Raw genomic sequence first — 14,347 nt, 5'->3', positions numbered from 1 at the left:
TTTTATTACGTGAACATGTGTATATGGTTACTATGTACATAAAATACAGAATATCTTGTGCGAGAACACGACAGAACTTCTGTAACAAATTTCCAAAAAGACCTGTGCCTAATGTCACTACAATAAGGTTAGCCAAAAAATTCAAACAGGTTTAGTAAATGATCGTAAAATACAAATTCTTACAGAAGAAAAATTAGACGAGATAGGACAGAGATTATAGCACAGCCTGCAAAAATCTTTTAAGTGTTTGGCACAGGAAACAGAAGTATGTAAGTTACGAGTCCACTCGTCAACAAAATTACTTACATTAAAGCTATACAGAATAGGAGAAAACAAGGAAATTACTTTCCTTCTCTTTTTCCTTTGGAAGGACTAGATTACATATGTACTGATATAATATCGTCACCTGAATGCAAGAACTAGGTAACTCAATTTTTCCTATTTTGAGATATTTCCTATTTACTTATTTATTGCACTAAGGAATATGTCTCATTTTCTTTTACCTATTTGCTACATTGGGAAATAGATGTCGCTGGTATCATTCGATCAGTTACCTAGTTCTTGCATTACATTCTGTGCGATTTTTGCTGTCCTATAACAAGAGATAACTAAAAAACGTAAATTTCGAGTTACCTAGTTTTTGCATTCATAATTTTCTGTCTATATGTTTCTTCACCATTTGGTAAACTAATAAAATTAGGCAAAAAATGTGGTACTCGTGGCTGGGGGTTTACATTGGGCCAGCAACCCAGCTTTTCCTATACAGAATGGAAGTGAATGTATTACATTCTTCTAAGATCGATGGAATGGTGACTCCACTTCTTTGTCTATGATCCACGATTTTTTTTCAATTCATTTCAAGTCTATCAACTATTGTGATTGAAGAGTAACATTATTACCAAGAGGAAATAATAATACGGAATAAACAGTTCAATCAACAGTGTATTTCACTGTATTTTTTGCCTAAATATCAGTTGACAAATTATTAATGTTCAACATTTGTTCATAAACAAATTTGTTACGGAATTTAAAAGTAACTGTTATCAACATTCATTTTCAGTGATCGGGTTTTTTTTATGATGATCGTCGTGATGGGTCTGTACTTGTTAAGTGATCTGTAGGGCTGAAAAAAAGTATTGGTTATAGGTTATGCTGCATTGTACATACAGAATGCTTATGTGCATGCACAACTAGTTACAGGAGCAGCTGCTTGTACAGTCTGCTCCATATGAACTCGTAATAGAATTTACATTTAGAGGATTACTTATGTTTCAAATTAATTAACTTAGAACAAATATTAAATTTACAAAAAAAATATCAATTAAGTCAAACATAATTTTCCCAAGTTCTAAATTCAGTTATTTTATTGTCTGTTCTTTGTTGGATTTTTGTTTCGGCATTCTGATACAACCTCACGTCATATAAGCAGGTCTACTATTGAGGAGAGTCAGATATTCACTCTCTGCTCCTTGCAGTAGGCACACCCGACAATGTGACGGATTTTGTAAACAATACATATAGAAATGATTTACTACCCTGATATCAATACTTTTCTTCAGCTCTAGTGATCAGTGATTGCAATGTAACTACTGATACCAGTAATTGGTAAATTCTTAATAAAGAAAACTGTCCAAAATAAAACTGCAATGAACGGGAATAGAATGATAAATTGGGTTGAAGGAGTAGCAGTGAAATTGATAGCTCATGTTTATCATTGCTGTGAGGATCACTGAAGGATGGGCAAAGCAGTGAAAGGGAAAAGAGTGCATAAGGACTAGTTTTCAAGCAATTTCTGTAGTTATTAGGCCTATATGAAAAATCAGACTTATTTTCTGTAAAATATGTAAGGTTTTTTTTTTTTTTTTTTTTTTTTAGAAACAGCAGTTAAAGATTTCTCGAACATTTGTGCAGAATTCTGCCCCCCACCCCATCCTCTAATATCTCAAAATAAGTCGGTGCTTATACAGTTGTATAAATTCTTTATTACATATTTACTACAATAAATTCTAACAGCTCAGTATCTGACATCTAAATATGAACTTGCTTGTCTCTGTTCTGTTTTGTGACAAAATGCATTCAGATAATCACCTCTAAGAAACACAAAGTATACAAAAGCTAAAACGGCTCTTTGCACATTCTTAACATACATATTGTTTCTTCCACGGACGGGAAATGCTTATGTAAAAGAAGAAAAATATAATCCAAGAATGGACCTCTTATTAAAACTTTTACCTGAACACCATTCCTTGTGCATATATTTACAATCAAAGATAATAATAGAATTCAATAATCAAGGCCACAGACTTAAGCAACTTTCACATTACATTTCATACATCATAATTTTCATGAGGTAGTCATCCACTCTAAAATGTTCCCCTGAACACAAATAATTGCAATGTCACAATAATTCAAAGCATAGGGTTACGTACAAAGTAAATATCTTACAGTGACAGTATATAGTAATATGCATAATGACTTGTTACATTTGTATTTCAGCAAATGTTTTACAAAGTTCACCTTCAGTATTGCTCCCTTATACTGCCATACTAAGCACAGACGGGGTAACCGACATTTTTGGAAAAAATGAGTTAGGACTGCCACGTGAATCAGCATTATTTTTTGCACAGATTTCTAGATTTTGAAGCTGTAAATGTGAAAATAACTGTTATTTTATTAGTTGTATCTGCAATTTTGTTCTCCGATACTCAACAATGTTGGCATAACAAATGCTAGACAAATAAAGCAGTATTTGCTGTAGATATGGTCGAATTGGCTTCTAATATTGTATCTACTGCTGGGAAGGCTTAGTATATTGGCAATAATTGTTTTCAGCCCTCTGTATCTCATTACAGAAGAGAATATTCACACAGCCAGTGCAGTTCCTTATTTCTGTGGGAACCCTGAACTACCACTGTTCTGAAGAAGCATCTCTAGACTTGCATCATCAGAAACAACCAAAGGTATAACTATTATGATTGTTACCGAGGAAGAGTCTAAAGTAATGCAACTGACATCTCTTAGTTCGCTGTGGGAAAATGTGAGACGAATTCCTTCAACATATGAACTACCATCAATGCGAGCTACTTTGACACCTTAAGATGTTACTTGAACCCAGAAGAAAAAAATGTTTTCTTACCATTGGAGTAACTTAGGTGAAAATATTTGTACAGATGAAAGTTTGCAGAGAAAAAAAAACCACAACTTTCGACGCCAAACTGTTATTTTACATCGACGAAAACATTTTTTTCTTCTGGGTTCAAGTAACACCTTAAGGGTCAAAGTAGCCCACGTTGACTGTACATTATATTGAGCCTAAAGGAATAGGTCATAAGAGAAGTGTTTTACTGTATAAACATATCTCTCAATGCAAAAATATGAATATCTGGCATCTGAAATAATGTTAGGTAGACTAAGCTGTAAGTAAGGCTAATATTTGAAAAATTAACTTGAAACCAGTCTCGTTATATTTTAAATAAAGCCATAACAGTTACTGCGAATTCATTGTCCTGAAATTTGAGAATAATACAGTATACAAATTAATTACTGTACGATGGAATCGAGCTATTGAAAGCAATTGAAATTTCTATGTCAATGATGTAATTGAAGTACCAAAATTGTTAACAAAAGTGTTATTTAAAATTGTACACATCTGAGTCAGGTTTTTCACATTGTTAGTGTAATCTTTATGTAATATTATAGCAGCATGTTAAGAAATATATATAATTTTATAACTTTTATACGGGCATTTTCAGACATGTCCAGAACTAATTTTTTCCGTCATATCCGAAATGTATGTTTTCTTTATTTTCTGGTGCAGTTTTTTGGTATAAAGTTCCGAAAATTGTTAAAATAAACCTTGAAGAGTGAGTTAACGTCCGATATTTTTTTTTTTTTTTTTTTTTCACTTAAAAAATCTTAATTCGGAGAGATTTAGGATTTTCCAGAAAGGAAAAATAAGTGTGTCTGAAAGGCATCATGTCCAGAATGCAAGTTTGACCTCAAAATTTTCATTGCTATTTCATCATAAAAACCAAATTTTTTGTCTCAATCGAAAGAGTGCACATTCAAGAACATCTGCCATGCTTTTCCACCGAAAAATTATCACAAAAATAAAAGTAATTAACAGGCTTAACCCAAAAAATGTAGTCTCAGCATCATGGAATGATCCAGTTACAACTTTTAAGCTTAGTAAAAGATGCTAGAATAACTAAAAGAAAATGTCGTAATATAGACTTCATTTTAATAAGAACAGATTATGTACATAAAAATTCATAATAACACAAAGTCCACTGCTGTAGAGTAACAGTGCCTGACAGTGAAATGAGCAGGCCAGAGTTCAAATCCTGGTTGGGACAAATTACCTGGTTGAGGTTTTTTCAATCCATTAAGAGCAAATGCTGGATAACTTTTGGTGCTGGACCCTGGACTCATTTCATTGGCATTATCACCATCTCATTCAGATATTAGATATCTAAACCTTAGCACAGTTGATAAAGCGTCGTAAAATAATTTTAAGAAATAATAATACCAAATAAATATTTTTTCTGATGAATAACAAAATGGCAACTATCAGAACAAAAAATATGAATTTCTTAATTTTAATGAAAATCCAGTTAGCCCTTCCATGTCTAGTACGACAATATACATAGAATATTTAAAGTGCCGTGTATGTAAGTTAAATGATCTTTCATCTGTAAGGCATGCGGTAGCACAGTGATTAAGGCACTATGTTACAAAGCCGAAGGTCGTAAGTTCAATTTATGATGGAGTCATGGACTTTTCGAATTGACCTAATCCTTCCAGTTGCACTATAGGCCTGAGTTGAACTCAGTCTGTAATTGAAATGAGTATCTGGGAGTTTTTCGAAGGAAGTAAAGGCAGCAAGCATGCAGGACTGACATCAGTACTGCTACTAATGCCAACTGCAAAGATGGGGAGTCTTACACTCTCTCTACTTTGTAGGCCTTCATGGTCTGTAATAGATATAATGTAAACTTTAATCTTTCACGATTACCTCTACTTTCTGCATTAATGCATTACGGTACCTGTCATAATACTCATCTTTTTCTCGGTGTACAGATATGGAATTTAAATTTGGAGTGAATCTTGATGGGATTCCACCTGTATGTAAGCAACAATTTCGTCCAAAAGTAGCATATATTCAGGGGTTCTTGTTTACTGCACATGTGCAGTGTGTTGTAAGCGAAACTTATACAATAAGGGAGCTCCAAATTTTATTTCCGTATCTGTACATACTGCAATATATACAATGAAAGTATAGTCATATTTACTTTGCATTGTTAATAGAAGCTCAGAAATATAAAATGAAAATAAAAATGAAAGACCTGTAATATAAATACTGTAAAATGGAGTGAATAGGGACAATTTTTAACGTTTTTCATATATAAATCTACTAATATTGGAAACTGTTTATTTTTTTACTTTATTTCGAAACATAGAGTATTAATAGACTGTTTTTGCTTACTCTGCTTCCAAAGTGCTACAAGAATACCGGTATTATATATTTATGTTCAAAATGTGTCCCTATTCAAACATGTACTGGGATAATAGGGACATAAAAATCCTTTTTAAAAATACATACAGTACTACAATTTTATGAACATTAAATCATTAATATCTACTTAAAGACATGTCTACCCCTCCTGATTGATGGTTCTTTCAAAATATGTACTACATCAGATTGATCGAATTCTGATATGTCCTCTATGTGGGGAACACGTTCTTTGACAATTGTCTGAGAAATGATCCCTCATAAGTTACACCTTCCTTCATCATCTTTACAACTGTCCCAATGAAGTGTTGTAGTGTTCCCTTAGAGCTGTTGATTGCAACTTTCACCCATTCTCCGATTTGAATATTTTGTTTAATGGGACCTGTTTCATTAGCAATCTCATCAGTTCATCACTACAGGTTTCATTGGTTTCCTCTGTTAAATCATATGCTTGATCATTCCTGCCTGCTGGTGCATTAAGTTTCCCCTTTCTTCCAGATTTGCTCTGTTGGTTTTCACTCCCATATCTCAGTTCTTTCAAAAACTGTGTTAAGCTGTCATTGATGTCATCAGCTTCATCTTCTCCATTTGGGAACATTTTTAAAATTTGATTTTCATTGGGAAGATAAATTCCAGCCTTCCTGAACCCTAAACATATGTGAAAGACGCTCATTGGATATCCCCACTCTGAACATTTTAAAATGCTTTTCACAAGCATTGTCTTACAATTCGGGGTTAGAGCTGTTTAGCCTCCTTCCTTTTTTGAATGTTCAGCTCAACTGGAATTAATTTATTATATCTCTGGAGTGCAGATTTTGAGACTCCATATCTCTCTGCTGCATTTCGAAGAGACATTCCTCCTTTTATAATTTGTTGTTTTCTAATGCCAGGCATTTGACAATAAAGCCATTTGACCCCTTGCACTCCAATATTTTTCAAAGATATTATCATGGTCAGCCACTGAAGCACAGATTTTGAGATGTTCCGAATCCATTTCTTGGTTTGAGTTGCACAATGAGCAGTTAAGGGATTGATATATTTCAATTCTATGCAGGTGTTTGGCCAAACAGTCATGACCTGTTGCCAATCTAAATGCAGCTACAGACGATTTTCGTGGTAAATCGGGAATTAACTGTGAATTATGACACAGAGAGTTCCATTTTTTCCCTTGAGATTGTGTTATCAAATTTTGTTTGTTGAAGTCTATGTATGTAGATTTAATAAATCTTTTCACAGAGTAATAGGTTTGTAAGTAGCAGTCCTGCCCTTCTTTGCTAAAGAAGTCTTGCATTCTCGTTTCCCAGGATTCCACAATGGGATGGTATCCACTGGAATACAATTCTTTTATTGAGTGTTATTAATTGAGAGAGCATTTTAGTTATTTCTGCTGTTTGAGATGAAGGTGTGTGTTTAGAGACTATTGATAGAATAGCTGCTTTGGAGTCTGACAATATAACTGCATTCTTAAATTTATTCATGTGGCATAGAAGATTCCTGAGACTTTCACTTTTATAATATCTAAAGTCTTTTCCAATACATCCTGCGAGACATACTTGTGGCATTTTCCTCTTGGATTACTTTTGTATTGTCTGCCCGTGGTGTCCCTATTCACCCCAAGAAAACAATATGAATTACAGTTTTAAGCCTGTTGTTCAAAAGTTAATGTTGTTGTTAACTTTTAATCATATTTTTTTCATTAACATAGCCTCAAAAATAACTATATAACTACTTAATTATGGTTTCAGCTATAGTCATGAAATGAAAATTAATTCGCAGTAGAAGTTCCCCACTATATGTGTACCGGTACTTTGAAAAACAGCAGCTGTAACTTGGCATGCCTACCAGCAGCAAATACATCGAAATTCGAAATAATCCACAGGCGTACAACATAACAAACAATTCCAGGATTAGGAATGGCTGTTACATGTTTACCCCATATTTTGTAATAATTATCGTCCGAAATAACTCTTTTCCACAATGCTGTCCCTACTCACCCCATTTTACGGTATATACAAGTATAACAAAGTCACAGATGATTTAGTTTCGTGAAACTTATACCCATTTCTAAAAGTTTTACAGTTAGACGAAAAGGAGGTAAAAACGACAAAATTCCCGTGCTCTGAACAGTAATCATCTCCTCGTCAGCTATAATATATTCTACAGACCGATTATTTAGTCCTGACAGCTCAGTGACGCGAAAGAGGGGAAGTAACAGGAGGAGTGGGGAGAGTTCCGGAGTAGAGATAAGGGCGAGCGGTCAGTAAAGGAATGCAGTACAGCTTAACTGTACTGGAAACAGTACTGCACGCATGAGATCCGATCGCTCTGAAGGCAAGCGAGTGAATAACCCAAACACCCCTTGGCATAACTAAATGAACTCGCCTAACCCAGGCGCACATCTCCGGCGATTGTCAGGACTAAATAATCGTACTGTACACAGAGTTCAATCACCTTTTCCTCCAGAAGAAAATCAATGCGTATAATATTCAAAAGATAAAGAATTAAGTCTTAATGTTTCCACAGTTCTCTTATAAAACTGTGTACGGTATCTCATTTATGCTCATAATATGAAACATGTTCATCTCCTCTTTCTTCTGCTACCGAACAACTGTAATGTGAAAGAAACTTAAGAATATAAAATATTGACCCATTAGGACACAGCCTTATATACTTTTTATAAAATACATAAAAAGGTAACTACATTTTAGCTGTATTACTGGCAAGCCCAGTGTAAGGAGAAATTGTCTTGATGAGAGGGCGGATATCTGCAAAGTTTGGATGTTCTTTGTCACCTAAGAGTTTGAAGATGACAGCTTCGCTTGTTGTGATGAAACAACCTATCTGGCGCATCCTCTGAAGCAAAAAGGAAATAGTTACATGTCACTTCAATTATTCATATTTCAACATAATTTTTACATTGGTTTTACTGGTAAGATACGCTTGTATATACAGACGATACTAAATTCTACTTGCTAACAACAAGGCATAATAGACCACGTCACAAACATAATAGTGCAATTTTTCCCCACATGTCAAATAGGGAAACTTGTACTTCCAAGAGTAATGCTGCTGTATGACTGGTTTAAACTCTGACTATATATTTTTTACACATCCTCATCGACTATTTAACCCCCTCAGATTGCTCTTTCATCCTTTCAAGCACTCTATACAGATTTACGGAACATTTGAAGGTAGAAAGTAGATATTTATATAATTTGATTACTGACAATACAGCATAAAATGAATCTTTTTCTACAGAACCTAGCTGCTATTTTCCCCTTGTGCTTGTCATGCATTTTACTGAAAGAAAAGGCAAGACAATTCAAATTTGACTCAGGGTCGAGTATATATCACAATATATAATCATAAATAGGGCCAGGACTGAATTTTCCAATAGGCCATGGCCTAGGGTGCCTTCTTAGAGAGGACGCACGAAACCTACGCAAAAAATTCAGAAATTAAAAAGGAAAAAGAAAGAGACTGAAATGTGGAAGGTGGATGAATGATGAGGGGGCAGATTTTAATTTCGTAATCTCCAAAATCTTTTGCAATAATAATAGGTCTAGTAGTAGTAGTAATAATAATAATGTTTTGCTGTGACGAAATCTTTGAATCCGATTCGCCTAACAATGTAGAAAGACAGGGACAGACTCAATTAAAAAGCTATTGGCAGTTAGTTACAGCGGTCAGCCTTTACTGCTTTTCCACGTGACTGACATTGCAGGACGTATCCATCTGAACAAAAATATCCTTAAATTCTGCAATATATTGCTGCAGACGATAACTTATCATTACTTTTACTTCAGTCATTGTTATAATACACTAAGAAAATGTAACCGTGAAATTAGCCACAACTGAACGAGCAGGTCTGGGAGAACATAATACTGATGACATAAGGTTGATAAGAAGCACTAATCATTGTGCAACATAACAACATGTACTCATTAGAGCAGGGCTGGGTACTGGGAGCAAATCCAAACTCTAAACAGGAATGCTTAATATTCATCTTTTACGGCATCAACGCTGCGCAGTGTTCGGAGGGCAAGAAAGGGGTTGAAGAGAAGTCATATGGCTCCCCGTGAGAGAATAGAATTCGCTCTTGGTGCCCAGCCCTGCATTAGAGAAATGTTTATGATTTTGAAACGAAAACAGAAGCAGCAAATGTTTATAAAATTATAATTGTTTGCTGAGTCAGTATTACAGTAAATTTCTATGCAATTTCAGTGATGATAATAATTAAGGCTTCCCTGTATTATTTCCCTTTCATTGAGGAGAACCAGCTAAGAACGAAAACCTCCAAGAGTGTAGAACAGTTCTGTTATTCAAAGGAGACCCATTCTTTGCACTTCAGTGCACATTCCTTCCTTCGATTGCTGTAAGGAAATTTAAATAAAGTATTACAATTTTATTTATTTACCTCGAATGCTAACAAACGATCTTCCTGTGATCTTGAGGTGCAGGCATCAGCAGCCACATGAACTTGTAGGCCTCGAGAACACAATTCTGCAGCAGTTTGCTCCACACATACGTGAGCCTACAAAGATACGTCCTGATCCTTATATTTGTTGATTTTATATCAAGTGATCGTCAGTAATCAAATAGAGAGCTTTTACTGTACCTCTATGCCAAACAATACGACACACTCAAGCTTCCCACCACAGAGAGTCCCCAGTTCTGCAGCAACTTCTGGTATCACCATACTGAATTTTGTTTTTGGATATACGCCATGGGCATGTGATATGTCCAGCTCAGCCACTGTCCTGCCTAGTCCTTTTGGATTCTGCTCTGTCACCACCAGTGGAACATTTAAAATTTTTGAAGCTTGAACCTATAACATTTAATACGAAATGAAACGAAACTTTGATATCCTCTCACACGACACATGAGACTGAAGTGTGATTTGTACTGAGTTATTTCATGGTCAAATGAAAGTGAAAGATGGAATAACTTTACAAATATACATACTGCACATATGTATACAGAATGTCTCATTTATCTTGTTCACCCAAAATATATATTTTTTCTTAGATGCCAGATGAAAAATTGTTTCAAACAATTTACAATAAATATGTACACTATGGATTCTATATTTTGCGTCCCTCAACGTTTTGTGTATTAGAGTGGTACACTGTGATACATGTTTGAACAGGCCTTCAAGTTAAATGATTCCTTGAGTAAAAAGTACCGGTACATGTTGCCATTTAAAGAAATGAAGTCATTACTCGTATATTCTTAATGAACAAAGTTATAAGAAAGATATGCCCATAGTATTAATTCCCCATTGTACTTTTACTTTTGTTTCAAACAATTTTTCATTTGGCACCCAAGAAAAAAATTATTTTGGGTGAGCAAGATAAATGGGAAACTCTGCATATCACGTTTCATACAGTACATTTCCATAAGTTTACTCCACTGAAGAAAACTGTCCATTATATAAGAGCGTCCATGTATTTTCCGAGGGTGTAGGAGAGGAAGCTGATGGTCTCACCAAAAAAAGTGTTCAGTAATTTGACCTTGTGCAAGAAATTTCAGTGCATCTGAACATAATTATTATGAGCCATCCATTTAAGAGTTTTGAGCACAAGTTATAAAAATGTGACTGAGAAATAAACTTCGACAACAGTATCGTGAAACAATCTGCTCATTACCGGTAACAAATATCAGACATTGGTCTCCTCTCTCTTCCATGACATATCTTTCCATCGTATCTTTAAAATTACCCAAGATATGCTTACATTAGTAATTCCTGTCAATATTGCAATAATTCACACATTTCATTGCATCATGTGTCAAGTTGTCAGATCTTTCCATTAATGTTTATTTAAAACAATTAATATTATTAGGCTATATAATCTGTAAAGTCTTCGAGTGGATCATTACATAAAATTGCCGTTCAAGGGAATCTGTTAAAATCATACCAACTTATTTGCAGCCTCGAGGATTTGTTCAAAATGTGATAAAGCAGGACGAAACTTCTCTTGAATGTCGCACAGAAAGAATGCTGTACGCTTCTCGGGCAAGTGACCAAATTTTATAAGAGAACGAGCCATATTTCGAGATGAACGTTTTATGATATCAGTACTATTTAAATTTGTCAACCGGTTACAAAGTTCAAAACTTTCAGTTCACAGACTCACAGTTGACAGGTCACTTGTCTTGCCAGTCTAATCACAATAACCTCACTTCTAATTCATAAACGTTGATTGTAACTACATCAAATGAAAGTATGTTATACTATTGTGTTCTTCAACGCTGAATCATCATCGATTTTTTTTACCGCTTCAAGGTTATTGCGGTGAATGTCGACTTCGCGGAATACAGATAAATTTGATAAACATTATATCATCCAGTGACTTATGGAAGGGGAAGGGGTGACACTTGAAACGCAGTGTCGCCAACCAATTTAGCTACGAGGATAACAACGAAAATTGGTAGATTTCGGTAGCCAAATCCAACAATATAGGAATTAAAGTTGAAATTTTACTTGGCAAGAATTTTTAGAACGAGGAAGAAATGTTCACTCACCATCAAGGCCTATGCTAAATTTTGTTGGTATTCATAATTAATAATTATTCAAGAAGGTGCTGGGGAAAGCACTGCAATGCGATTGAAGATAAATTATGAAATGTAAAGTTTTTTTTTATTATTATTAAAAACTGAGGAACTTGGGACTTTAAAGAATGGATGGTCAACGATATCGGTTATGGATATTATGGCACGAACTGCTGGTTGTGGCTGTTTCAGGAATATACAAATGATTTTATCACTAAATCAAGCGACTTTTAACTGTTCTTTGGAGAAAATTTGTCAACTTTTATATCAGCGAATAATTTCCTATACTCTGTTTATATTGCTTAAATTGAGATTTAGTGTCTTTTTCAGGACCCTTTTACGACGAAGATAAAACTTTCTTTCTCTATTGATAACAAGTAACCTAGACTATAGCGACTTTTAAACTACTGTTTGGCGACTTTCCGTACACCTCAGTTGGCGAACCTGCTACTGTTGATATGACTGAAATCTTGAAATGGCAGCTGTGTCACTTTGACGTTTGTGGGTGCTGTGCTGACTTTTAGAAACAGAACATGGTTGATTTATCTGGTGGACCCGATGGACCGATTGAACATGGGTTTAGTAATTCTGTTTTTATAATTCCCGGGATAATCATTCTTGGTCTGTCAGGTATGTGAAGAACTATACAGAAATAAAGATTCCTTTACATTTGACTTCCATATGCGTAAGGAGGGTTAATTAATCTCATTTGTTTAATGTCTGATAACGAAAATTATGTTAAAAGCAACAAATAACATATAGGCCTATCCTGCGTGCTGCTTCTTAATCTATTATTTGTTCTGCAACATTAGCGAAGTCCCGCCCATTTTCGAAAACTTGAGATCATTTTGAACTGGTAGTAAATAGTGAACAATAATAACTGAACAATCTTCTAACCTTCGTGATGATATTATTCTAAAAGTTAGCATTAATAGTAACAACAGACGATATAAAGTTAAGACATTTTAGTGACCTGATTCTATTACAACATTACTTTTATTTCGCTTGAATTGAGGTTACTGGTAGAGTGTATTAGTGCCACATAGGAGCATAAGAGATTTCTTTACAATTGCGTTACCACGTTAAAGTACTAATGTATTTGTAAGCCATTCGATATTTCGTGAAACCTACCTGCGCGTCAGGGGAAGAAGAACTTGGACTGAGAAGCTTCTCTCCCTCGCTACGCGGCTACTTGTGAAAAGCGAGTTTATTTAACCCCGCCATAAGATTCTTACTATATGCTACGGCGCCCGCAAACATTTGGTTTCACGAGATAACGAATGTCCTGTACATAATTTACTTGGATTCATATGTACCCCAAACAAAAGAAAAATTGAGTGCCGACACCAATTTCGCACCGAAAGAAGTGTGGAAAATTGCTGTGAAAGTGGGGGCCGGCAGCGAGGTGCGTGCAGGTGGGAATGCCCCCTCGTGGTGGAAAGGGTAGGTGGCAGCACATAATCTCATATCCGTACGTTTCCTTTCTAATCACAGACAAAAGACGAGTTTTCGTAAGGTCAAATCAATGACAGGTTAGGTTAGATTAGGTTAGGCCAGATATGTCAAGGACACGGGCAAAATTACGAACTGATATCAGATTGGACTTTGCGAGCGCTATGGTGTGGGTGAACGTCTCGACTTGTAGTGGAAGAAGTCATAATCAAAGATATAACAAATTGACAAAGTTTGAAATAGTTCTGCTAGTTCTCAATAGGTGATCCTGTAATTGGGACGGGTAAAAAAGTATATGGAAAAATGTTGATATAGGCTAGATTAAGTACGTACGGTATATTAAATTATTCTCATAATTGGCAGTATCAGTAGTTTCCCACTAACTGTAGTGTTTTTTTTTACAAACAGAGTGGGGAAGAAATTTTGAATTTTTTAATGCTGATATATTTATGTACTATTGGTAGCAGTGACTTATCTTCGCTGTCTATTCATAGAAGTAATAATTAAAGGAATGACACACGAACAAATTATCAAACACTATCAATTAGTGGGGTCAGGTATCTTTGAATGTCAGTGTACTGCCCGACTAAGTGGTTATGTCGTAGGGTTGACAAAACGGGGAAAGTCAAAAGTTACGTGACACTTATTTACTTTACCTGGCCCTTTTCTTTAAATTATTTTAAATAGTTTTGCATCACCTCGGTCCCAAGAGTTCCTGAACCTTGACATTGAATGTTTATATTACATCAATACCATAGCCCCTTAAACTATTCATAGATGTCACTAAACCTGCACAAAGATGTAAACAACCATGCACAAGCTGTAACTATC

General features: G+C 35.1%; 1 protein-coding gene across 1 annotated transcript; it reads right to left on the bottom strand.

Annotated features, from left to right (window-relative positions):
* Positions 1 to 1,959: 1,959 nt before the first annotated feature.
* LOC138702545 (isochorismatase domain-containing protein 1-like) lies at positions 1,960 to 11,886 on the bottom strand. Its single transcript, XM_069829934.1, has 4 exons — positions 11,431 to 11,886; positions 10,131 to 10,340; positions 9,930 to 10,046; positions 1,960 to 8,365 (listed from the first exon to the last, which is right to left on the bottom strand). Exons 1-4 carry the CDS (start codon positions 11,560 to 11,562, stop codon positions 8,210 to 8,212), a joined length of 615 nt encoding a protein of 204 aa, XP_069686035.1. The 5' UTR covers positions 11,563 to 11,886; the 3' UTR covers positions 1,960 to 8,209.
* Between the last annotated feature and the right edge of the window lie 2,461 nt (positions 11,887 to 14,347).

The sequence above is a fragment of the Periplaneta americana genome, chromosome 1 (genome assembly GCF_040183065.1).
Source record: "Periplaneta americana isolate PAMFEO1 chromosome 1, P.americana_PAMFEO1_priV1, whole genome shotgun sequence".
Classification (NCBI taxonomy): Eukaryota; Metazoa; Arthropoda; class Insecta; order Blattodea; family Blattidae; genus Periplaneta; species Periplaneta americana.
Note: the sequence above shows the minus strand (reverse complement) of the source record. Positions and strands in the feature narration are given on the sequence as shown.